At 38.9% G+C, this 27,132-nt stretch overlaps 1 protein-coding gene across 2 annotated transcripts in view; it reads right to left on the bottom strand.

Annotated features, from left to right (window-relative positions):
* Positions 1-27,132, bottom strand: part of LOC132767337 (guanine nucleotide-binding protein subunit alpha-14) — a 48,734-nt gene that overhangs the window by 2,251 nt on the left and 19,351 nt on the right. For both annotated transcript variants that reach the window (XM_067464437.1, XM_060762170.2), the window contains exons 2-6: positions 20,326-20,510; positions 7,647-7,801; positions 5,516-5,644; positions 2,689-2,818; positions 121-274 (exon numbers count right to left, since the gene is read on the bottom strand). In XM_067464437.1, coding sequence (XP_067320538.1) covers positions 121-274; positions 2,689-2,818; positions 5,516-5,644; positions 7,647-7,801; positions 20,326-20,472 — 715 coding nt within the window. In that variant the 5' untranslated portion in view covers positions 20,473-20,510. The remainder of the gene's footprint in view (positions 1-120; positions 275-2,688; positions 2,819-5,515; positions 5,645-7,646; positions 7,802-20,325; positions 20,511-27,132) is intronic.

Here is a 27,132-nt window from a genome sequence, read left to right on the forward strand (position 1 = left end):
GGAGTTGCAATCCAACAAAATCTGAACCTCTTCTCCTGTTCTTGATGTAAGTCCAGCAAATAGATTTTCATTCTGCAGCCACTGCTTGTCAAAGAGTAACACCTGGAAAGATCATTTTACCTGTGAACTGTGGGAAATAGGTGACTAAATCAGAATACATAATCTTCTCTTCTAAAAGATCCTTTTTATTTAAAAATAAAATGACTGATGAATTTGCAAACCAAGGGTATGTGATGATTGTTTTGAATAAGGCCTTGCTTTCTTCCAAACGATTCTGCAAGAAAATATACATATGGTTAAAATGCTTTGTGACAATACTGTTAAATGTTCAAATTAAAGTTCTTTTTAAACCCATTATTTTCTATCCAATTTTATAGCCAGGTGTGTGTTTCAAATTTAATTACTCCTAAACAAGTTAACTAGTTTTACAGCAATGTGAAACCATCCCAGGTCAAGGCAAACCTCACCAATCATGGGTTCAGGGAGAGCGTTACACCAAAAACCAAAAAGGAAAAAAAGAGAGACTGAACAGGAAGTATCTGTAACATGCAGAATCACCTCTTTTTGAACCCAATTTTTTAACATACAAAAAAATTAAGAGTTTGAATGATATGGAGGTTTTATTTTGTTTATTCCTACTATGTAGACCAGAGGTTCTCACGGCATGCTCCGTGGAGCTCTTGGGGCTCCGCGAAGCATACTGAGGGGCTCAACAGTTCCCTCCTCCCCAAGCTTTCCTTCCTCTTTCCTGCTCCTCCCCTCCCCCACCTCCCTTGCCCCCAAAAGTCTTTTTTCCTCACTTCCCTCACCCCAGAAGTCTTTCTGCTTGCCTCCCTTGCTGCCAAAAAGCTTTTTTTTCTCACTTTCCTTACTGTGCATACCCTTTCCCCCTTGCATTTCTTGCTTCCAAACCCTCATTTCCCTCCCATTGTTCACTGTGCTTTTCCTGCATGGCAGAAAGGGGTTGAAATGGATGTCTCCTGGAGTCTTCCACTGAAATACTGTTAAGTTTATGTTGGTCTGAAAGTTTGTCTACACACACACACACACACACACACACACATTATATATAATATGATATGATAACATTTATTGGAGCTCCACGAGAAATTTTTGCTTCAAAAACTGCTCTGTGGCTGACAAAGTTTGAGAACACCTGATGTAGACTATTTAATTACTGTATTTTCCAGCATATAAGATGACTGGGCATATAAGACGACCCCCAACTTTTCCAGTTAAAATATAGAGCTTGGGATATACTCACCCTATAAGACGTCCCCTCTTCCAACGCACACCAAATAAAAAATTTAAAAACATCAGATTTGATTTCAATATGGTAATTTTCCTATTACTGTACCTCTTTTTCTCAGATTTCGCACCTGCGCACCTGCACTGCTTCACTGCAGTCTTCGGGAGCGAGATCTGAGAGGCAGAGGAGGAGGTACGATAATAGGATACAAGGGTGGGCCAGACAGGTAAGAGAGGTGGGTTTTTCTGGGCCCAGAGCCACTCTTATCTCTTTTTTCCATACCCTGGGCGCCCTGGACACCTGCTTGCTCTGCCCTTCACTTACACTTTCCCAGTGAGGCACCCCTTCACCTTACCTTTGGGACAACATTAAGTCCACGAATCCTGATGAATGGATTTTCTTCTACCGTACTTGTACAGCATCACCCTTAATGCTTTCATACAGTCGCTGCATACGACAGGGACGCGGTCACTGCCATTTTTGAGCTCCCCCACCATATGCAGCAACCACAGATTCTCCAATCTGGATTGGAAGTTTCAGTACCCACTCTATAAGACAACTATAAAACTACTCCCAGCATATAAGATGATCCCCACATATAAGGCTACTCCCCCATATAAGATGACTCCTGACATTTGCGAAGATTTTCTTGGGTTAAAAAGTAGTCTTATATGCCAGAAAATATGGTAGACAGAATAAGTGGCACATGATTTCATATAGCAGTTTTTCAGTCTTATATATATCAGCATCAGATCATTGTTACATGAGGCACAACTGCAAAACAGATTCAGTATCTGTCAACACCAATTCTCCATCCATGTAGACTTCTGTCACACTCCATTCTACTACAGCAGTGGTTCTTAACCTGTGGGCCATGGACCACCAGTGGGCCGTGAGAATGAAAATCTGGTCCACAAACCTCCTTCCTCTTTATTTATTTATTTTATTTCCACTTCTTTAGTGCCGATTGCCACTCCTTCCATTGCATATGTTCTGTATCAGAAACTAGAGCTGATGTGGAATATTCAATGCAATTTTCTGAATCAATACCCCAAACCAAATCGAAAGTTGACCAAAAACTGATTCGTAACCCTTTTGGTAGTAATGTTAGAGAGTGGTCCCTGGTCAAAGTGGTCCAGGGCAAAAAAAGGTTGGGAACCACTGTATTACAGGAATAGAGAACCTTTGGTATCCAAATATTTTGACCTAGAACTTCCATCATTCCCATTTAATATGACTGGAATAAGGGACTATATAATTCTAATCCAAAATATCTGGAAATCCAAAAGTTTCAGTTCTCTCTTTGAGATGATCATCCCCATATACTCTGAACAGAAGCCAAGCTTCCCGGCAGGCATGCCTTACATTAATATAGGTAACATCATTAACAACAATAAAATACTCTCATCTGAAATAACTAAAAACTATTTTTGCTTTACCTCATTGTCAGATTCTGCCAAGACTTGGTCATATTCACTCAAGGCAACTAAGAATATTATGGAAGTAACACTTTCAAAACAGTGAATCCATTTCCTTCTTTCTGATCTCTGTCCACCGACATCTACCATTCTGTAAATAGAAACTTAAGTGACTAAGTGCAAACTTCAAGTGAAAATCCTAAGCTGGAGAAATTTCTTCTTTGCTATGTGGCAGTAAATCCACTTTTGGTTTTATGTCTTTTCCTTCCCCAGCTGTTCTGAGTGCTGGACCCTATCTTTTCTGAGTTTAGCACTAGCAGAGCTTCCTTCCAGCTTCAAAAGGAGCCCCTTTAAAGACAAAGATATTCTAGATGTATTAGGTGTTGGGGCAGGGATGGACAACCCAAGCTAGCAGCTCAAGAAAGCATAATTAATGGGAGCTGCAGTCCAATAACATCAGTAGGGCCATACAATTTCCATCACTGCCTCATTCCCTAGTACACTGGGTGACTATATGACTCCGGAGAGCGGCGTGAGCTCCTCCTGTTAGCCCCAGCTTCTGCCAACCTAGCAGTTAAAAAACATGCAAATGTGAGTAGATCTATAGGTACCACTCCAGCAGCAAGGTAACGGTGCTCCATGCAGTCATGCTGACCACATGACCTTGGAGGTATCTATGGACGATGCCAGCTCTTCAGCTTAGAAATGGAGATGAGCACCAACTCCCAGAGTCAGACACGACTGGACTTAATGTCAGAGGAAAACTTTTAAACCTATACCTTTGATGATTCCCACTGCTGTCTAAGACATCAAGTACCAGGCTGATGATACTGTAAGTTTTCTAGAGAGGAGATTTCACATTTGGAAATCTGAGATGTGCACAACAGCCCAGGATAGTCTGTTTGGAAGATGAACAGGACTGAAGACATCTCTTGCATATAACTTCCTAGCGGTCTACAAATTCAAACACAATTAGGGCAACATCATGTGCTAGATGTGTATTTGCCATCCATTTGGCATTGACTTCTGGCAACCCTATGAATGAGATACCTCCAAGACACTTTTCTATTAACTATTAACAACTCTGCTAAGAGTTAACAGATTCAAGATTGTTGTCTTTCTTATTGTACATACTTTTATATAAGTCAACCTCATGTATTAGTAGAGGACAGGTTTGGGTGACTGTTTGTTGTTTTTGAGGGGGGCAGATTAAGCTTTTGCCTTTCACCACTCTATTCAGAGAAGAGGATGATAGATAGATAGATAGATAGATAGATAGATAGATAGATAGATAGATAGATAGATAGATAGATAGATATGAGTGGAGTTACTGTATCTACAACAGCCTGTGGATTAGTCAACCCAGGTTTTGGGAGTAAAACTTGGGGGTAAGTCTATCCACTTGTAATGTGGTCTCCCACATTTGATTGTGGCACTGAATGTTTGCCTCTTTGTATGTAAACCACCTCAAGTCCCCTTGGGGAGAGAGGGTGGACTATTAATAATAATAATAATAATAATAATAATAATAATAATGTATTATCATTATTATTATTATTATTATAGTTTAGTTTATTATTAGTTTAGTTTTAGTTTAGTTTCACAATCCTGTGTGTTTTTATGAGCTCCCTGCAAATAACTTGCTCCTATTTTTATCTCATTAGAGTTTTTTTAACAGTTTATCCTGTACAAGTGGCCTGTTACTGTGACTCTGTTTATTGTAATGTTATTTTGTTATTGTATTCATGTGTTTTTTAAATGTAATTTTGATGATGTTGCTTGTTGTTTATGTTTTGGTTTTATTTTGATGTAATATGTTGGGGCTTGGCCCCAGGTAAGCCGCTCCGAGTCCCCATTGGGGAGATGGTGGCAGGGTATAAATAAAGATTATTATTATTATTATTATTATTATTATTATTATTTCTTCTACCTTCAACTGACAAGCATAATTTTTTAATCAGGCATGTCATCTCATGATATGTTCGCACTATGACCTATCCATGATTTGTTGCACAGAATGCTGAGGACTAAAACCAAGAGATGGCCTTATAGGATGCACATTACTAGTAATCTAGTATCTAGTAGGCATGGTTTAGGTTCAGTCGGAATCTTCTTAATTCGGAATAAATTTGGAAAGATTTCATTTTTGAAGCAGTTTTGAAGTATTTAAGGAAACTGGAAGTCCCTTTGCCCTTCCACAGCTTTTTCCGCAATTTCTGTTACGAAGCAGTAAGTGAGTCGGAAATGATCCAGCTTTTCCCTGCTTCTGGTCCCTGACCCTGGCTCAAGCCAGAGAAGCCGTTTTAAACCTGAGTGGATAAATTTCCTCCCTTTCCTCCCCCCCCCCCCCCGCTTCTGTCTCAAGCCTGGGAAGCCGTTTTAAACCAAAATGGATGAATTTCCTCTCTTTACTCTCCCCTCTCTTCTGTCTCAGGCCTGGGAAGCTGTTTTAAACCAGGGTGGATGAATTTCCTCTCTTTCCTTTCCCCCCACTTCTGACTCAAGCCTGGGAAGCCGTTTTAAACATGAATTTCCTTCCTTTACTTCTCTCTCCCCCCCCCCCCCCGCTTCTTGAGTAAAAGAACTACTTTCAAAGTAAAGACCATCCAATGAAAGAGGAAATAACACTTTCCAACCATTAAGGAAGGATTCAGAGGTCTCGGAAGTTTCAAAAAGTTTTGAACATATTTTTCTGTGAAAATCGGAATTGACTTTAGAATTGAACCACCAGTGCCCCCTACATCCAAAACGAGTTTTGAACCAATTTTTTTTGATCGAACAAGCCTAATATCTAGTAATTCAATACTATCACTCTATGCACTGTAGCTAAAAAGATAACCAAACTTACCTAAAAATAATATTTTCTAGCTCAAATGGATATTCAATAATTCCGGTGGTTGGTACTCTCACTCTGAGAACATCTTGCTCAGTTGGCAAAAATGATGGCATGGCAATACGGTCTAAGTCTGATAGGTAACTGCAGAGCCAAACACATAGTTGTAAAGCAATCAGAAAGCATTACCATAATTGAACTTAATATGCTCTACGTTGAAACTTTAATATTTTCACCAAAAAATTAATACACAAGTCTAATGAGAGAAAGTATAGCATTTAAAACAGAACCAGCAATGACCTAGGGAATCAAAATGTTCTGGGTATGGAGGTGACAATGCTTAGTTCTGATTTAATTGCCTTTCTACAAATTCATTTAATTCCAACCTCACCCTGTTCATACCAGATTTTCAGATATCAAAAACTTGTGCAAATCTGTATGTCATTTCTGTAATCTATACATTTGCACTTTTAATTATAATAATAATATAATAATAACTTTATTTTTATAACCCAACACACCTGTCAGGGACTCGGGACGGCTTACGTGGGACCAAATGTTCATAAGACAATAAACAAACAATCCATCAAATAAAAATACAATTAAAATAAGAACATAATTAAATGGAGCATTTGTCCAGTTAAAAACAAAGTTAAATAGACAGAAAAGTATAAACCATTAGCATTAAAACTCCATCCTATCAATATTATTATACATACATTTTTGTACACATGTCCCTCTAAAACCAACATGCATATGTACATTCTTCCATTTTATGAATTTCATCCATTTCCAATATTGAAATATGCATATATTTTGTGAATATAAAACACAGTACAAGCACTGCAGATTTCTGAGACAAGGAGTCCTGGATATAAGGTCTTGCCTTGAATCTTGGAATATTGAAAAATGATCATTTCAACAAGAATTTTAAAAGAACCATCCCATGCCTAGACTCGGGCTTCATCCTTCTCCACCATAAGCAAAAAAAGAAAAACGTAATTATATGTGGCTGTTATAAAGATAACACAGTAATGTATATCAAGCTGTTTGAACACAAGAAGCATAATACATATAAATGCTTAACAATACTACTGCTGCCATTGTTTAATGTGTTTTATTTGAAATAGAATCCATTTTCATAAATCACATACTTTATGAAATATATTCATTAAAATGTAATTACAATAAATATATTGATCAAATATCATCTACTAAATGAATATTTAATCGTGATTTTATTCCAGCTGCTTATTTTATGTTTTCATCTGCTCCACTATTAAAAGTTTATACATAGTTACATTTCCCACATCATGTTGCCCCAATTTGTTGAAATAGTAAGTGCCAAACATTTTTGAGAGATCAAAATAAATGCTAAGTAAGTATATATTATTACATTCTATAAAAATTAACATTAATGGGCAACAATGCTATTTCCACTTAGAGGACAGTACAGCCATGCAACAGAGCTATCAGGAATTGAATGTTTGCCTTTTATGTTTGAAATCTGCCCTGAGTCCCTCCAGGGAAATAGGGTGGAATATACATTTTATTATTATTATTATTATTTAACTAAGGCACACATCACCCTAGTCAAATCTCAACAGAAAGAGACAGATTGTCACTTTTTAAAGTTATGCACTGAACCATTGCCAATACTAGGCATCCAGGCTCAATTTGTTTTCAGAAGGCTTGAAACCCCAAACAGCATAATCTGGATCTATATTTCCACCTCTGGCTCTGGCTCACCAGAAGCACCTCTGTTTTATATACATTACGTTTCCACTTGTTCAACCAGTCTTCTAGGAATATAAAATACTGGTTTAGAATGAGAAGAACTTTGAGGGTTTTGATGGAAAAGAGAAATAGGAAAAAGATAATCGAGGGTCAACAATATATTGACAGCGCTTATATATTAGGAATAAAAATAGCTGCTTAGAAATTCCATAACATGAAAATCAAAACCTGTTTAGAATTTTTATAAAAGCAAAACTGAAGTAGGCTCTTTCCCCTAGTGATAAAAAGACAAATGTGAATTCTGTGCAAAGCAAACACTCAAATGGATGACAATGAGATACAGGTGAAAACAATTGAGCAAGGAATCGTTTCATAATAATTTGAAATATGGCAAAAGTGTCATACATACTATTTAGCTGAGTCTGACAACTGGTATTCTCTCCGCCTATCATAGCATTCTTGGATTCCGGGGTCCTCCCACAACCTTTTAATTGCTTCCACGTGTTTGCTTTCCAACATTGTTACTTTGTCTACATCCACTTTTTCAATCATCTGGCCATTCTCCTGGGTCAAGGGAGGAGAAAGACAGTTTAGTTTAGTCAGCATGAATCTGCAAAATCAGACTGAACTAGATGCGCAACAAAAAGTAATAGCAGTGTCCAAGTACCAGCTACTGCTACACCCGTCTACTTTTCTCATGGGAAGAAGAGTAATCTGACAATTACTAGAGACTGAGCAAATGGCTACATGGTCAAGTCAACGTATGATCAAATCAATGGGAAACAGACAACTCTTCTGTTATTGTCGAAGGCTTTCATGACTGGAATCACTGGGTTGTTGTAGGTTTTTTGGGCTATATGGCCATTTTCTAGAAGCATTCTCTCCTTTCACCTGCATCTGTGGCAAGCATCCTCAGAGGTAGTTAGGTCCATAGATGAAGGTAAAACATCGGGAGAGCTTCTAGAACATTGCCTTATAGCCTGAAAATCCTACAACAACCCAACTCTTCTGCTTTTTCTATATTGGTAATGCTACCATTTTATTCTCCTTCTTGAAGACAACAGAGTAACTACTTGGAATGATGCTGCTCCACACAGCTCGAGACAATTTCAATGGCAAACCTACAGCGGATGTAGACTCCCTTTTGACATTTGGGCTTAACAGAAGCTTTCTGGGGAGGAAAGCATATTGTTTCCCTCCTAAATTATAAATTTCCATTTTTGGGTTTGTTTTTTTTACAAACCAGGCCAAGAGTAGCTCCTTATTTAACAAGTAAGGGTGACAAGAGATGTGCAAAAGTCACTACAGTCAACTGCAAGTAACTAGTTCCAGATGAGTGATCTAGGCTTTTAAGAAGACACAAATCCCAAGTAGAAATGGAACAATCCCCTTCCTCTTATTTATTTCCTAATTTGTTATGGGAAATTAATCTATTTCCCCTTTAAAACAAATATTTTATGTAATACAATCCATGCCTCCATAGGTGATATGTTCAGGGAATTCTCACAGATAAGTGAGACCACATATAACAGTATGTTTTTGCATTCACAGTGCTGCAATACCTGCTGCAATATCTGCTCTCCTGCACCGGATATTATTTATGAAAGGGGGAGGGGATATCAGGCAGCCACTTCTCACTCAACAGGGTAATGGACCTCTCTGACAGACCCCTTTACCCAAGCTGGTCCCTAAACCCCAACCCATAGGAATGGTGCAACTAACTCAAGGAGCCCTTGTTCCCCCAGTTATTCCCTTGCTGGATTGGGTTACCGGGCTCAGGGTGACCCCTTAAATGTAGACCTGTGTCTGTGTTGTTATGCACGTTTAATTTTAATATGGGTGAAACTAACTCCAATTCAGACTTGATAGAGACCCAGAAACAATTTCAAAACTACAATAAGAAACCCAAATACTTTTTACTAAGTTTTATAGATGAGAAGATGGATACGAACAAAGAAGTATGCCTCAGTTACTTAATGACAGCAGCAAGAATAACTTACACCAAGATGTGGAGACAGAAGGAAATCCCCACAAAGGAACAATGGTTAATGAAGGTCATGGAAATAATGAATATGGATGAATTAACCCAACTTCTAAAGAGACATAATGGAAAACCAAGCAAAAAGACTGACTGGCATTTATTATGGGATTATATGGAAAGAGAGAAGAGAACACTAATAATATAGCCAGCTCAACTATTAAAAGTCTACGCCGACAAAGGATATACCCAAGGAGGACAAAATAAGACTAAGGATTTTGGGAAATTATGGATTACTAGTATGGAAAGAGTTTGGAAGTACAATACTTTTTTCTCTTTTTTTCTTTCTTCTTCTTTCCTTTCCTTTTTCTTCCTTTTCTTAGTCTATTCTCTCTTATTAATATTTTTTAAAAAAATGTTATTAGCACCATTTTTAATTCTCTTTTTGATGGTGTTTATTTGGAAATTTTAATAAAAAATTATTTTTAAAAATCTACAATAAGAATATGAATACAGTAGAAAACTAATATCTTCCAATAATCTATTCTTTAAGCTCCTCGAAACCATAGCTAGGTCTCCCGTCTTGCTCAAATCAAATCCCTTTCTACTTCAGCTGCAACCTCTTTCTCTATCAACTCAATCCATGTTAAAGGCTCCACAGAGCACACTTTGAGAACCACTGGTTTAAAGGGTGAAAGGATCAAGAACACATAGCAGTCACGAATCATAACTACAGGATATGTACAGTTGTCCCTCCACATGTGCAAAGCCATGCAGACTTTTGCAGATCTGATTATTCATGGAGTTGATTCGAAATGTTCTCTCTCGGACTCACTAGATCCTCCAGTGTGACTCTGTGGTCAACGTCCTACACGTCATTTACTGGGCCAAAAGTGCTGGCTAAGGAATCCAAGATTTTTGCACTTGTGCTGGGCTGGCTCTCTTGCTTTTTTCCTATTAATTAGAGTGTGAGCCTTGAGAACGAAGCCGTGAGTCACTGGGCAGCAGATGAAAGCATTCATTGCCATTGTTAAGCAACACTGTTCTATATTATCCACGTCAAATGGATTTCCGGTTAAAATTAAACCGGATTGACTGGCTATTACCTTTATTTCCAGGAAAGGTCTGTTTAATCAACCTGTAAGGCTTAAAGACACATCAGAGGAAGCTCAGACATGAGGAGGAAGGGCACTTAGATTTCTGTTCTTCAAATCCACAGCTCTGCTTCCTCATCTCAAAGTCACAGAGTTCAGTAAATCATGATTTCACTGCAGATTATACAAAACAACACATACACAAGCTTTCTTCATCCTTTCAAGTTTTCTAATGCTTTTGAATAACTGTAATAAGAACTTTTTGCCTTTTTTTAAGAAAAAGGATGGCAACCTGTGGGCCTCCAAATGAGCATTGCCAATGGTGAAGGACAACTGCAGTCCAACATCGTCCACTTGATCGATGATACAAACACCAACTCAGTACTTCAGTATTGCTCCCATATTATATTACTAAGTTTAGTCACACAGTTCTGTAACTGTGATAAATTGGTGGTTTGTAGGAGAGAAGATGCCAAACGTCTTGTCCTTCAGCTTGAAGCATTCGGTTTAACAGACCTGATAAATGCTTTATACTGAACAAAACAAGAATAGCTCTTGGCATAGAGATCAGCTATGAATTCATATAATTCATGTAGTAGTAAACACCTATACATCTCCCCAGGAAAACATGTCAGAATTTTCTGTTTATAGTCACACACAGGTTGCCATAGCAACTAAGTACTGCCATTTTGTGTGTCTCTGTGCTTCGCTGAACATGTTGCCTCATAATTCACAGTAACTGAAATAGAATAGAAGGGTTGCTTGCATTACCACATTTCCAGCCCAAGTAGCAATTGTGGTCTACACCCATGAGGTACACCTGAACTGACCCTGTTTCCTAACCACAACAGAGGACATGACCATATAAGCATGTTGATGGATATACACTAAGGCATGCATGGGGAACTTGCTGATCATGAGCCACAGCCCTGGCCTATGGAGTCTTTCCATCTGTTTTGCTGTCACTCAGAGAAATATTGCATTTGCCTAATTATTTTGTGTTTTAGGAGTTAATGAATATGGTACTGCAGGATTGCGGATTTGTACCTTTTCCTATATATTTTTAATGTTACTAGTTCTGTCCTTATTCTCCTTATTGTATCCTAAATGGTTGAAACCACAATACAGTTTCCACCCTTGGGATACTTTCAGACTAGACTTAAATCCACTTCAGAGTGGGTTTAAGTTCCTACACCTCCCCAAAACTCCCGCATGGGTGTCCACATGCCATCCCAAAAACTTCCAGGATGGCATTGGGCCATCCACACACCCCCTCCCAAAAAGAAAAAAATCCTGGTGAACTGATAAGGCACCCGAGGAGTGATTTGCCCCTCTCCCCACCTCCTGATGCATCATAGGTATGTTGTAGGAGGCCTCCAGAGAAGCCTGATGGCGAAGAAGTAAGTTTTATTTTTCTTTTAAGGCTTTGGGGGGGGGGGGGTGAGAAGGAGGTGGGCGCCTTCATCAGTTTGCCGGGCTTTTTAAAACAGTTCAGGCCCAGACTACCTGGCTAACTGCATCGCCTCATATGAGCCTGCTCAGAAATGACGTTCATCAAGGGAAGCCTTCTCAGTCCCACCCCCGTGTTGTGGGAACAAGAGAAAGGGCCTTCTCTGAAATTGCCCTCTGCCTCTGGAACTCCCTTCCAAAGATCAGAATGGCCTCATCCTTTAGGAAGCAAATAAAAACTTTCCTATGTACTCAGGCATATGGAAATATGAATGTTTAAAGATCCAGCTTTATGAAATAAGGAATAGAATTTGGATATGGCTTTTTTTTGTTAATATTGTGTAACTCTCCAGGAATCTCTAGGTCCGCAAGTGTGATTTGGTAGTCATTTTTCAGCAGAAGGTGATCATGGAGTTGTGTTGGAAGACCTAAAAATTCCTAGAGAGGTGTTTTTCCTGTAAAAAAATTAGCTATTTTTGATTCATGGATTTTCACTATCATGGGAATCCAGTGCTCCAAACCCCAGTGAATGTGGAGGGTTGACTGTAGCGATCTCATCACGCATGGGAAGCAAACTGAAATTACAGCAGGACAACAGCATCTTTCTTTGGCCATTACTCCTTTCCTACTATTTTCTCAGTGGGAGACAGTTGGGACAGTGTTGTTTTTACAAAACAAAGTAAATAACAAATTATTGTGTTTGTAAAATAAATACTTTTTAAGCTGTTTCCTACCGGGAAGGCTGCAGAAAAGGGACGACATCATGTGATAAATGCAAGGCAAAGACACTGTTGTCCTGCAATAATTGCAATTTGGTTTCCATGCATGATGGACTTCTTGTTCCTTGTTTGGTCTCAAATATTCCCACCACCACCACCACCACCCAGCAATCAAAATTCTGCCCAATCCTATCTGGTTTTGAAAGAAATTGATGTGTGGTCTCTTGGGATCTGGAATCCATGAAAATAGAGTAACTGTGGCTCCTAGGATGTAACTGCAATTTGGAGACCAAATTGCAATCACATTCAATCCTGTTTAAAGGTATGAGACCATGTAGGATTCAATTCAGAGATGCTTTAAAAAATTAGAGCCCTGGGAATTCAAAACAACTGCAAACATGTTTTCACCTTTATTCTCCTCCAAATGAAACAACATGCAAAGGTACTTCTTTTCCTAAATATTTCGATCCCCTGGTAACCCAACCTTACATTATAATAAACAGAGCTAAAAGTGAAACACTGGACTGATTATCTTGAAATATCTTGGCAGAACATTGACCCACTTGAAATTCTATCTTCTCAGACAAAACATGCCAAAACTGTATGCAGTGCAGGCAAATTATTCAAATGCAGCAATGATTAAAGTAACCTCAGAAATGTCTTTTTCCAAAATGGGCTGTTTGATTTGCTTTCAAGGTTGTATCACGTGTGGGTTGAAAGGAAGCACTCCAGTTTGGTCCCTTAGTTTAATACCCTGATTCAAAGCACATTTCTAAATTCTGTTTCAATCGGTTGTTTGTATTTCAGCGATCTGTGCATTTGGAAGCAGTTTGTGACACGAACATAAAGCCTTTGGGTTTTCTGATTAATGGACAGGCTTATCCACAGATTAAGGTTGCTGGAAATCATAAAAATCCAGACACATTTTTGCAATATGATACCATGTGTCAGTAGCATATCATGTCATTCATACATTGCAAATGCAAATCCACTCTAAACTTTTTGGGACCAGTCGTAATAATCATTTTTTAAAACTTCTCCAATTAAGTCCCTCTTTCAGATTTTCCTGAGAAGATATTTATAACTTGAAGGTTTAATTATTCTGTACTTCCATATGATTGTTTGCTTGCTTTTTTCCTTCTTTAAAATTGAGTTTGCTTAATTATAAAATCAAACAATTTGGAAGAGATTTCAAAGGCCATCCAATCCAAATCCATGCCGATGTAACAAATGCTTGTGATTGTTTCCCTTTAACCTGAAGACTACATTAAGGCTATAGTCCAGTGGTTCTCAACCTGTGGGTCCCCAGGTGTTTTGGCCTTTAACTCCCAGAAGTCCTAACGGTTGGCAAACTGGCTGAGATTTCTGGGAGTTGTAGGTCAAATTGAGTTTGCTTAATTATAAAATCAGGCCTGTAGCGAGGGGGGGGGGGTTAGGGGTTCAAACCCCCCCCCCCCCGAAATGTTTCAGATTTTTTTAAAAACCTGGTTTACTCATGAATTTTAACTGGTTAACCATATCCCCATGCTAAGTCTATGAGATGTAAAAAATTAAGAGTCCTTCCAGAACTGCAAGCACTATCTCAGGCAAATATTGACAATTTATTCACACTGTTTGGGACGCGCCTACCTGCGTGACTGCATCTCTGTGTATGAACCCACACGGTCTCTTCGTTCATCTGGAGAGGCCCTACTCACGATCCCACCTGCATCACAAGTGCAATTGGCGGGCACAAGGGATAGGGCTTTCTCGCTGGTGGCCCCTCGACTCTGGAACTCTCTCCCTAAGGACATCAGGCAAGCCCCAGCCAGAATAACTGCATGTCCATCCCCCTCCAAACACCTACCCTTTTCACCTGGTCATGCCCAGCACTTATTAATTTTAATTATTACATTTGGCCCTGCCACAGATTATAATTGCGTCATGGTGTGTTGTTAATGTTATTGCCTTGTTTTTGAGTTATTTCGCTGTATTGTTGTTGTTGTTTTTACTGTTGTATTTGGGCTCGGCCTCTTGTAAGCCGCACCGAGTCCTCCAGGAGATGGTAGCGGGGTACAAATAAAGGATTATTATTATTATTATTATTATTACTACTACTACTACTACTACTACTACTGTCATTGTGGGGTGTGTGTGTTGAATGTTCTCATTAAGGAGGCCAGACTTGGTGGAGGTGGTTGACAGGGACGGAGCTGCAGACTATTGAAGGCTGCTCTGCCCCCTGCTGTGCTCTTTGCTTCAGCGTGAGCTAAGAAGCAGGTTTCAACCCCCCCCCCCCCCTGCAAAATTTTCAGCCCCCACCCAAAAATTTCAACCCCTCCCAAAAAAATTTTCTGGCTACGGCCCTGGTCAAAACACCTGCGGACCCACAAGTTGAGAACCACTGCATAGTCATTGTATTGAAATGTTTTTAATGAAAAAGGAATACATTCCAATTCAAAAGAAATATGTACAAAATGAGATTCTTATGTGCTTGCAGATACACAAAGTTAGTTTATTTTCCTTAAAATCTTTTTTTTAAAGGCTTTCAATATCTTCAGATTATACAGATAATCCCCTGTTAGCCTCAAAATCATGGGTAGGAATTATGTGGATTTCAAAATATGATTAAATTGTAACAGTCAGCATAGACAAAGGAGAGGAAAACTGGAAGTTACAATTCAGCAACATCTGGTGGACTGCACAATTTCCAACACTGTTTAAAATGCTTGAATGATTTCTACATCAAAGAGTATCTTTATGGACAAAATTTATAAAGAAAATGTTTATTCTCCATATACATCTGAGAGCAATCACAATCTGGGTTTCATTCCAAGGCTAGTTTTTGTTCCTGCAGTAGAAGTGAAACTCTACGTCCAGAGATTGTCATCTGAAACTATTAGGCCAGGGACCGAGCTTTGAGAGTTAACTTTTCAATGAAATTACTCACTACAGACAAAGAAAGTACTTTGCAATGTTACAACTTTTACCTTTTTTATTTTCATAAAATAAAGCAATACCTTTATAATATAGCAGACATATAATATCCTTTCCCCACATTAATCTCATTATATCTACTGTAAATGTCACTCTTATCTATGCTTTTCTATGAGCCACTTATTTTTATATTCTCTGTCCAAAATTTCATTTTTTTTCTTGTGGAGATAACTTTCAATTCTTCTTTTCAAATCCTCTTTCAATAATTTTTCCCCAGACATCATGAATCATTTTACTCCATATTCCTTTCTTCACGTTTAACCAACATGTCAACTTATCATTTCTTGCCGTTTTCCATAATTCCTTATATGATTCTTTGATTTGTATATTTATTTCCCTTTCCAATTCCTTGCAATAAGCAACCTTGCTACTGTTAGTAAAATAGATATTGCATCTTTTCCCTTTTCAACTGTTTGTTATTATATAATGATAACAAAGCAATACTAGGGCTTCTTTCTTTCTTTATATTGATAATATCATCTTTCTATCTAAATACCTTTCCCTAAAATTTACTAACATATTTACATCACTACCACCTATGTATATGTGTTCCCAATTTCTGGCATCCTCTCCATCAGTTTTTTGAATAATTTTTATTTATATTTGCTATTTTTACTGGTGTTAGATAGCATTTCCATATCAATTTATAACAGTCTTCTTTAATTCATATTGATAAGTTTTCCCAATGTTACAACTTTTAAAAACATGATTTAGTACTTTCCTATCTATGGGAAGTAACTGATTATTGGTCTGTGCCTTCAGAATGTTTCTGACTTATGGTGACTTTAAGGCAACATTATAAACCCTTGTGCTGGCTGGACTGCTGACTGACAGGTAAGCGGTTCAAATCTGGGGAGAGTGAGTTGAGCTCCCTCTGTCAGCTCCTGCTCCCCATGTGGGGACATGAGAGAAGCTTCCCACAAGTATTATAAAACATCAGTTCTCTCACACCAGAAGTGACTTACACTTTCTCAAGTCACTCCTGGCGCGCACACACACACACACACACACAAATATTAAGGCTAATGGTGTGACTTGCCCAAGGCCATGCAGTGGGTTTTCATAATCAAGCAGACATTAGAACTCCAGGGTTACTGTCCAACACTCTAACCACTGGTTAGATAGTGGTGCCTATATTTAACACTCTGTTAAAGTTCCTAGTTACCCGCCTGCCCTTAACAGTCCCAATATTGCAGGGAGAGATCCAATTGGCCCCCTGCCATTCCACTTTTCTGCTGCTTTTAAAATGTCCCAGTTTCTCTCCAATCTTTCCACAATCCCCCTTGGTCCTCAGCTTACTTCACCTGCAGCTAAAATTGTGTGCACTCTATTAATTCAGAAATAATGCAAGGAGAAGAGAGGAACCATTTTGCTTTTCCCAGTAGGCAAGAGCAAACTGCTGTAACTTCTCCTAGCTACTGTCTCTCCCATTCATAAATAACTTTACCATCTTTGCCACATATGTCCCAGTTTTCAACTGCAAAATGTTGGAAAGTATGCTTCTGCTGTGCACCAAATTTAGAGAGTAAAGGAAAATTCATTTTGAGTGAGGCTTCTTATTTGGGAGCCAGTGTCCTTGTTTTGTCACCTGTAGCTTTTTTCCTCACTGCTTTTCTGCATAGTATCATGCTTTTTTGGTTTAAACTCCATGCTAGTTTTTGAAATGGTTCTCATTTCTCCCTGATGGCCTACTCTTAATCATTAGGATTTGAAACAATCTCCTTGGGAGTGCCTTCAGTTACACTAGACATGTCTGTGGCTTTACTGGATCAGAGAAAAACAAATAGTTAAGATTAAACAATCAAAGTGCAATCAGTATATATATGATTTATTGCATCTAGTAAATTGGCAACTCATATTTGCATACCCATAATAGTAGACCGCAATTTCTCTTGGGACTCCATCAGAATTTTTTTCTAGCCACAGTACTTTGGAAATAAATACCAAACATAGATGTGAATTTGCTGTTGCTTTGGGCAACAACATAATATCTCAGCATAAAACCACAGAATTTGGTATCATGGAAAAACACCTTTGAATAAACAACTGGTGTCGCTCCACTTGCTGCAATTTGAGCCCACTAAATGAGATGTTTTTTCCAGATGTTTGAGGAATTATTGCAAAATTATCTACCATCTTGAAAGGACTGTGGAACATTTTTTCATTCACTTTGTATTATGCCTTCAGTAAATCATCACTTTGCCCACATTTTGTTTTTTATTTTGTGTCTGCTTCATTTGCATTCTCCATACTTACACACCATAGTCTATCTTAAATGCAACCTCATTCTTTCTTTTTGTTGTTTTGTTGTGTGCTTTCAAGTCTTTGCTGGCTTGTAACAATCCTAAAGTGAATTTATCACAGCATTTTCGTGGAAAGATTAGTTCAGGGGAAGTGGGAGTTGCCTTCAAACCACTACACCATATTAGTTCTCTAGTGTTTCAAAAATAAATGTTATTGAACTTAATGGTTCTTCCTTCTGATCTAACATTTATAGATCTGTATTGTTGACCATGTTCTTTTATTACTACAAGGAAAATATTCCCATCAAACTACTGAGGACATGAAATATTTTTACAAACCTAACATTTAACAACTCTGATACAGGCATTTTAAAATTGATTCCAGGACACAAAAAGGTGGGATCACATCTCAGGAGAATTAGGTTATAAAATTACTGAATGGACTCCACAAATGTACTTGCATTTGGAGAAGTCATACAGACTTCCTAAACTACTTTTGTGACTCTTCATTTAATTAGAATTCCAAAATATGTTTAGGAGCTCTCCGAGTTTATTTTTATCATGGTTTCCAACTGTGATTTGAATCGATATGAGTAGTGTTGTTGATGATAAAAAGAAAGTAAACACATACTTCTTTCTCCTCCTATCTCGAAATTTCAGGGTGCATCCAGATAGGGCACAAAACATTTTTATTTATTATTTAAACTTATATGCCGCCACTCCCCTGGGGCTCGGAGCGGCTTACAAGAATAGCTAAAATCTAACAAAGTTTAAAAGCAATTTAAAACAATTTAAAAACAACAGTATCAAACATTAAAAGCCTGTCGTAACAGGTATGTCTTACATGCCCTGCGGAAAGCTGGTAAGTCCCGCAGGGCACGAACTTCAGGTGGCAGAGCATTCCAGACTGATGGCGCCACTGCTGTGAAGGCTCTGCGTCTGGTTGCCATTAGACGCAAGGTCTTGACACTGGGGACTTCCAATAGATCTTGGTCCTCAGAGCGGAGGGATCTCTGGGGTTGGTAGGGGGTGAGACGATCCCTCAGATACATTGGCCCCAGACCATGCAAGGCCTTAAAGGTGAGTACCATCACTTTGAAAGTGATCCGGTGCTCAATTGGTAACCAATGCAGCTGTAGTAAGATTGGTGTTATGTGGCATCTCATCGGAATTCCCGCAAGAAGCCGAGCAGCTGCGTTTGGTACCAACTTGAGCTTCCGAATCACCGACAGAGGGAGGCCAATGTAGAGGGCATTACAGTAGTCCAGCCTTGAGATGACCGTGGCCTGGATCACCGTAGCTAGGTCGTCCCTGGACAGGTAGGGGGCTAGCCGTCTAGCCTGCCACAGGTGAAAGAAGGCGGTTTTGCTCACGGCGGAGACCTGGGCCTCCATTGTCAGCAGAGGGTCCAAAAGGACTCCCAGACTCTTTACCAATGATGACGGGCGTAACGCCTCGCCATCCAGGGTGGGCAAATGGATGTCCCCACTGCCCGGTCCACCCAGCCATAGGATCTCTGTCTTTGCTGGATTCACCCTCAACCTGCTGGCACGCAGCCATCCAGTAACGGCCTCGAGGCACTGATGGAAACAATCAGGTACAGAGTCCAGTCGGCCTTCCATCTTCAGCACCAGCTGAGTGTCATCGGCATACTGATAACACTCAAGCCCAAAACCTCGAACCAGCTGAGCAAGTGGTTGCATATAGATGTTAAACAACAGAGGGGAGAGAATGGCCCCCTGAGGAACCCCACAAGATAGAGGGTACCTCTCAGAGACCAGGCCTCCCCTCTCCACTCGCTGTCCACGGTTGCCCTTCCAGATATTTGCAGGGGATGTCCAAACTATACCCAACAAAATTACGAATGCTTTTAGCACAAAGCAGGAAAACGCTGCTTTGTGATGAAGTAATGTGATAGTGGGTTTGATTCCTGCCTTCTTGAAAGGCACAGGTCAAACTGACTATGGCAACTGTCTGGATTGCCCCCTCAGAAGTCCTGGACTTCTGAGAGGGCAGTCCAGACTGATCCCTCGTAATTTTCTGGGCACCAACCCCTTCCCCAATCACCCTTTAAAAATAATAATAATTTATGGGGCCAGTATTTTCCTGCTACCAGCCCTCTCCTGGTACTTAGGAATGATGCGCCAGGAGAAAGGTGGAAGAAAATAACTCCTGTCCCCCCTTCTGGTGTGTCATTCCTAAGTGCCAGGAGAGTGCCGGCAGCACATTAATGGTGGCTGGGTACGATATATATATATATATATATATATATATATATATATATACACACACACACACACACACACACACACACACACACACAAAGTTTTGGGAGAGGTTGGAGAGGGGTCTGAGTATCTAGCTATCCTCCTGGAAGGTTATGGGGAGGCATGTAGAAACCCAGCCCCAAAAGTATGTGTTTTCTAGGCTGGTGTGCAAACTACAGTCCATCCTGACCCGGGTTTTTTAAACTGTGGAATTTACTGCTGTTTGAAACCACCCTCAGTATATCAAGATTCTTATAAATCTTTTTGTAAGCATACTCTTTGGGGAGTTTTACAGCCATTTATTTGTTTCACCCCAAAAGGAAAAAAATTCATTTAAGAGACAACAGTTTATGAACATGTACCTTGCACTGCTCAGATGCATATGGTATTTGTAAAGCATCCATTGCTCTGATCATAGCCTGCATAGCAGAATAGATATTTTGATAAATCATTTTTTGGAAGCCTTTCCGATCTTCTTCCGTGTAGCCTGTTCCATGAATAATCCTCATCTGTTTAATAAATGTACTTTTTCCACTTTCTCCTGTACCTGCAATAAAACACAGGAAGAGAGCAAGTGAGTCTTCACAAAGCAACATAAGGCATCAAGGAGTGGAGTGGGGTTTAACAGAAATCTCTGCTATATGAAAATTCATTGATGTAAAATTGATTACAGCCTTCCTCAACATTTTTTCACTATGAGGAACACCTGAAATAATCATCAGGTCTCAGGGAACCACTCCATAAAAATTAAAAAGCCCTTAGTGACCTTTTTGAGAAACCCCAGGGTTCCCAGAGAGCCCCGATTTCTTGTCTTCTGTTTAACTGGGAGGATTTTATAGCACTTGTATTACTGGCACTTTAAATATTATGACAAAATTATTCCTACACAAGTTAATATAACCTGATTAAAAACTGAACTAAAATATTTAGATTTTAGAGTGTAAGCAGTGACCATATAGTAATTTTATAACTTAAGAATAAAGCAAAGATACAAACTGTGAAGTTATTCAGTGGGAAGGTTTTAAGGATAAAAACACCATATTCAGATGGAATTCAAATACCGAGTGTGGAATAAAGCACTAAGTGCAAAATTTAGCTCTCTAAAAACATCTCTAATTTTATGGGTTTGACCCCTTATGTTTGTGAAAGACATATCCAAGGGCATGTGGACAATACCTGTGAACACCTCAGAAACCATCACTATCAAAATTAGAATTATGCATAATCACAAACATTACAAAGGTTATAAAAATGGGAGATACTGTGCAAAATTGTTGTACAAAATACAGATTGTAAGCAGAAATTTGAAAATAAAAGCATGCATCTCATTCCCTACCTGAAATGAAGTATACATAACTCTGATTCCATTACTCTAATTCCACAGATATCGAGAAAATGCTTGGCACTCTCTAAACATGAAATGATGTTAAGATTGGACCACAGGTAGCTGTCAAAGATTAGCCAGAAACCACAAGAAAACTATGTATGCATGTATGTGTTAGATTTATATTTCTCTGACTATCTATTGAGTTTCATAGATTTGTGGATACTATATTTCTCCAAAAAATAAGACCAAGTCTTATATTATTTTTAATCATATAAGACACGTTAGGGCTTATTTTCAGAGGATGCCTTCTTTTTTCATGAAGAACAATATACATTTGTTCACTTTTTCATGTACAATAACGGACATTTGTTCAAGTACAAAAATCTATATTTATTCATACATAGTTATTATCTTCTGGAACATTCTCATAATACTATGTCAGCAATATTATTTATGTATGTATGAATATTATTTTATAATAATCCATCATGTCCATTGTGCATTGCAATGGGTGTACTACCGGCAAATACATCTGCCTGGTTGACTATTTTGACTGGGGCTTATTTTAGGTGTAGGGTTAATATTACCAGAATCCTGAAAAATCATACTAGGGTTTATTTTCCAGTTAGGTCTTATTTTCAGGAAAACAGGGTACTTCATCCTGGCCATCCCAACATTCTAACAAATACACATCAGTCACAATTTTATAGCCATGAACAAAGAGCTTCTCAAAGGAAGCAATGAGTAATTATAGCAATTTTCTTCCCACTCTTAAAAAAAAAAAGCTCCAAAACAATGCAGTTTTTGAAATCAAGTTGCAATTCAGCACTTTTTTTTTTTTTACAAAATTTACACATGGTTGTTTTTGCACAAAAATAGCATCTTCTGTGCAAAGAAAAATTACATGGAAATATAATTTTCTGTGCAGAAAAAGTTGTCTCCTCCTGTGCATAAAATGCTACAAAATTCACATGTTGTTAGTTTGCATAGAAAACAGTATTCACTCAAACTGCAAAGATTTTTTTTAACTCAAAGTTAACCCAAGGTTAAAAAAAACTTGGGTTAGTTGGGTTTGTAACTTTACGGTATTTGTAGCTAGTAACTTTGCCAAGTTCTAGTATAAGATGGCTTCTTGGTAATATTCTAGTTTGACACTGCATTCATTCAACAAAGATTCCCATTTTGCTATGTTTCCCACTCCATACAATTTTTATGTGTATATGTGTGTATGTGTACATGTGTATATATACCGTGTATGTTCTTTTAAGAGCTGATCTACCTAAAAAACAAAAGAATAGCATTTTCTCCTTACTACCACTAGAGGTCATAAATACTCAGTCCAAGAATATTCAGACATAAATTACAGTACATGGTTGCATGACATCTTAGTATATATACATTTTGATACAGCTTACAACTGTTTGAGGTTTTCTAAAATTGATTTATAAATTCTAATTGCACCCAGGAAAGTGTTGTTGAGGTATCCAAATGACTTCTGTTTCTGGTTACACATTTACTTGTAGTGGACAGCTCTCACCGAAAGTTGTCATCAAATGCTTTTCTGTCTTACTTCCCCTTGTTTTCAAATGACATGACAATTCTTTTATTCCGTTTAATCTACAATCTGCATGAACTCAGAAAGCATGCAGTGTCTGCTCTGGGATGATTCAACCATCTTTCACTGAACAGTATAGCATAAAGTTGCCTGACAGGAGAAAATTCAATGTTCATCAATGGAAGAGAACTAGATTCTGAATTTCTTCTAGCAGCCTACAGGCAGTAACTAACATAAATGTTATCAAATTATTAGTGGTCCTAATAGCAAGTAAATTATGTACCACAAGTGATAAAAACAAATTTAATTAGAAATTGGACAAAAAATATTTTCTGGGCTAAGGATTTTTTCATAACCCTGCCTTCCTGTGGCTCCTTTAATTTTTTTAATTTTATTTTACAACATTTAAAATTTTTAAAAGACAAATATAAATATAATATGTTAAATACATGCCGTCCCTGAGTTACAAACACATGACTTACAAATGACTCATAGTTAAGAACAGGGGTGAGACAACAGGAAGTGAGAGAAATCTACCCCTCGGAAGGGAAATTCACTCCTGAAAGAGATGAAATCTTCTGAAAGGGGGCACACACAGCAAAAAAAATACTACAGAAATTTTAACTCTTTTCTATGCTATCTAAAGCTTAAAAATATACATTTTTGGCAGGAGTAACACTTTAAAAATGTATGTGTTCTGACTCACATACAAATTCAGTTTAAGAACAAACCTACAGAACCTATCTTGTTCATAACTTGGGGACTGTCTGTAAAAGGAATACTGACATTTGGGAATAGCAATGGGAAAGGGGGTCAGAGGAGGAGAAGCGACCTCTGACATCACTATAATGGCAGCACAAAAGCAGAAGGGACCCATCATACTAAGGTAGAAGGTGGGAATGTAATGGGATCAGGAACTATTGATGGGTTTTACCCACCAATAGAGATGGGACAATTGCAGGTGGGGGGTGAAAGGGAGGGGGGTAAATCATTAGCAGGCTGCCCACAACATCATGTGATAGGGACCATCGCCAAAGGTGATGATCCAGCTTCAATGCCCGTTTGCAATGAAGTCCTATAATTCCCAGCATGGTTGGTGAATTTTCTTTTTTTTTGGGGGGGGGGGGGAGTGTTGGAAGTTGTCATCTGAAAAAGTAACTATTGAGGGTGACTACTGAACAGTCATATTAAAAGATAAGAAGCAGACAAAAGGAACAAATGTCTGGCATTACTTCCCCCTCCAGAGATAACTGGTTTCAGGAGATGTGGATTTGAAGAATAGGAAATCTATACTCTGTGCCTAAAAGTTCTTCCTGAAGTCACACCAAGAGCTGCTGTGGTTTTTCCCCTCATCCCACTCCAGGTAATCCAATATAGATCAGAGGACATAAAAAGTTTTGAAAACATACAGAACAAAAAGGAGGGGGAGGGGGGAGGGGAGGAGGAGGGGAAGGGGAAGGGGACGGGGAAGGGGACAGGGAAGGGGAAGGGGAAGAAGGGGAAGGGGACAGGGAAGGGGAAGGGGAAGGGGACGGGGAAGGGGAAGGGGAAGAAGGGGAAGGGGAAGGGGAAGGGGAAGGGGAAGGGGAAGGGGAAGGGGAAGGGGAAGGGGAAGGGGAAGGGGAAGGGGAAGGGGAAGGGGAAGGGGAAGGGGAAGGGGAAGGGGAAGGGGAAGGGGAAGGGGAAGGGGAAGGGGAAGGGGAAGGGGAAGGGGAAGGGGAAGGAAGAGGGGTTTGGAAATGACAGGCAGAAAGTCTTAGAACTGACCCAGACCTTTTGCTGTCTCTCATTAGATCCTCCTAAGGCTGTTTGTTCTGAAGACAGAGAAAACCCCCCAAAAGGCTCAAGAGTTCCTTAAACTACATTTGTCATAACTATGTCCAACGCCATGCACTCTTGAGTTGGAAACTGAGAGCTTTGCTTACAGTTTTGAGCACTTTATTTTTAAGTACATGTCTACTCTACAATTCTAAATATAATTTGAAAATAAAGCAAAGGCCTCAATTCACAGAACATGTATGTATGTGTTGATGTACTGATGCATGCATGCACTGAAAAATAAATGCTCAGTTAAAGCGAATCCTGCACTTAATATCCTTAATCCTATTATTTCCAACAAACGTCAGCCTATTGAATTAACAGGCTTTGCATAAATCTTGACTTATCATTTAACAGAGCTACACTACATGAGACTGCAAGCGAGATTCAGGCTAGTGTTCCCACATCTGTGTTGTGTGCCTTCAAGTTGCCTGCTGATTTATGGTGAGCCCAGTTAATTTCATAACATTTGGATGTTCCTTGCTTACAAAAACCCTATGAAATTAATGGGGTCACTATAAATCAGCAGGTGATTTTGTCAGTTCCCTTCTCTGAATCAGAGCCTACCGCACCAAGTATTCCTTTAGCACACACCCATCCAAGTACTTATCAATGCGGACCCTGTTTATAAATTATGTATCTTGATATGCATTGTAGAAGTAGTTACTATTTAAAAGATCGGAATTGATGTTATGCAGAATTATATTTTATCAAATAGCCACATCTTTTCCTCCACCTCCATAAGGCTAGGTAAGGGACATTGAGAGCAGGAATGTTTTCCCTTCCACTTTTTCTCTTGAGTTTCAGTGTGACGGAAGGAAACACTTATTTATATGTTTTCTCTCATGGAGCTAACATTTGTTTTCTAGTAGCTCTGGTAGACGATAGAGAGAAAAGTCGTGTTTATGTACAGCAAGTTTTAAAAGCATCAAATCTTTGTAAGAAAATGACATATGGCAAAGCTGATTGTAAGAGCTGTTCAACAGTGAAACTCACTGCCTCTGAGTACAGCTCCTTCTTTGGACACTTTAATCAGAGGCTGGATGGCCGTCTTTTGGGGAGCCTGGAAACCAGGATTCAAATACCTGCTTCACCATAAAAACCCACTGGGTGGATCACACTCTCTCAGCCTCAGCGGAAGGAAAAGGCAAACACTTTTGAACAAATCTTAATAAGAAAACCTGGTGAAATATTTGTCTTAGGGTTGCCATAACAATAGCAACAACAAAACAAACCTGTCGTGAGGCTTTCTTGGTAAGATTTGTTTACACATGTATGAACTAACAATAAAAAATGTAATATAAAGAGGGAAGAGCATAATTAGAAAAAGAACTGAGAGAATACTGCCTGAAGCATACTGCCCTGGTACACATTCATGGAGGCAGCACATCTGAAATACTGTGTACAACTCTTGGTCACTACACTGAACAGTGTAATGGAGGCAGAGTAAGCAGGGCTGAAGCCTCTGTGTGGTTTGATAACCAGGGAACTACAACAACATCTGTTATGACCACTTCCATCTCAAACCTCACTACTCCTCTATATGTTTTGTTATAATCTCCACATTAATGGAAAGGGATGGATTTTCCCAGATATTATGAAATGGTTTGAGCTATCACTCTGGTTTTACAAAACATCTCTTTGTGGCAAAGCATACATCTGCCAGAAAACTGTTTTAGATTAATGCCTACAATTCCAGACTCTCTATGGATACATCTACACTGAAAAATTAATGGACTTTGATACCACTTTAACTGCCATGGCCCAATGCTATGGAAACAAGGGAGTTGTAGTTTTACATGATCTTTCGCCTTCTCTGCCAAAGAGTGCTGGTGCTTCACTTGAATGCAAACCCCAAGATTCCTAACATCGAGCCATGGCAATTAAAGTAGCATCAAAATACATTCCTTCTATTGTGTAGAATTAGCAAATGCTATAGAGACTGTATCGGTAACATCCTGTACTATTACATCAGTAATCCCACTACAGGATTTAATAAAGCTGGAAACGATATAGAAAAGCACAACAACAATGTTCAAGAGAGTCATCTAAATCTTGTTTTAGAAAGCTTGAGCCTATATGACCGAGGAGAGAAAAAGAATACAGTTCCATTACCCAGGCAGAGGCCACCAGGGGGTGCTAGAGAGATAAGGATAGTCTATTTTATGGGGGTGGGGGATGAGCCGAGGAAGTAAAACCATTTCTACCCATTTTCCTGTTATTTCCCTCATCCATGTCCCCATTGTGGAAACAATCCTTGTTTAAGATTGGGGGGGGGGGCAGAGAAAACAGGGAAAATTGTTTTCCTCCTTCAAATAGTTTTCCTCTACCCCCGCCCCCAATAAAATGGACTATCCGTCTCTCTTTAGCACCCCCTTGTGACCTCTGTCTGGATAATGAACCAGTACCGAAAAAAAAGCAAATAAGGTGGGATACAAAAGAAGTAAAGAAAACTGTCCATTGTGTTAA

The sequence above is a fragment of the Anolis sagrei genome, chromosome 2 (assembly GCF_037176765.1).
Source record: "Anolis sagrei isolate rAnoSag1 chromosome 2, rAnoSag1.mat, whole genome shotgun sequence".
NCBI lineage: Eukaryota > Metazoa > Chordata > Lepidosauria > Squamata > Dactyloidae > Anolis > Anolis sagrei.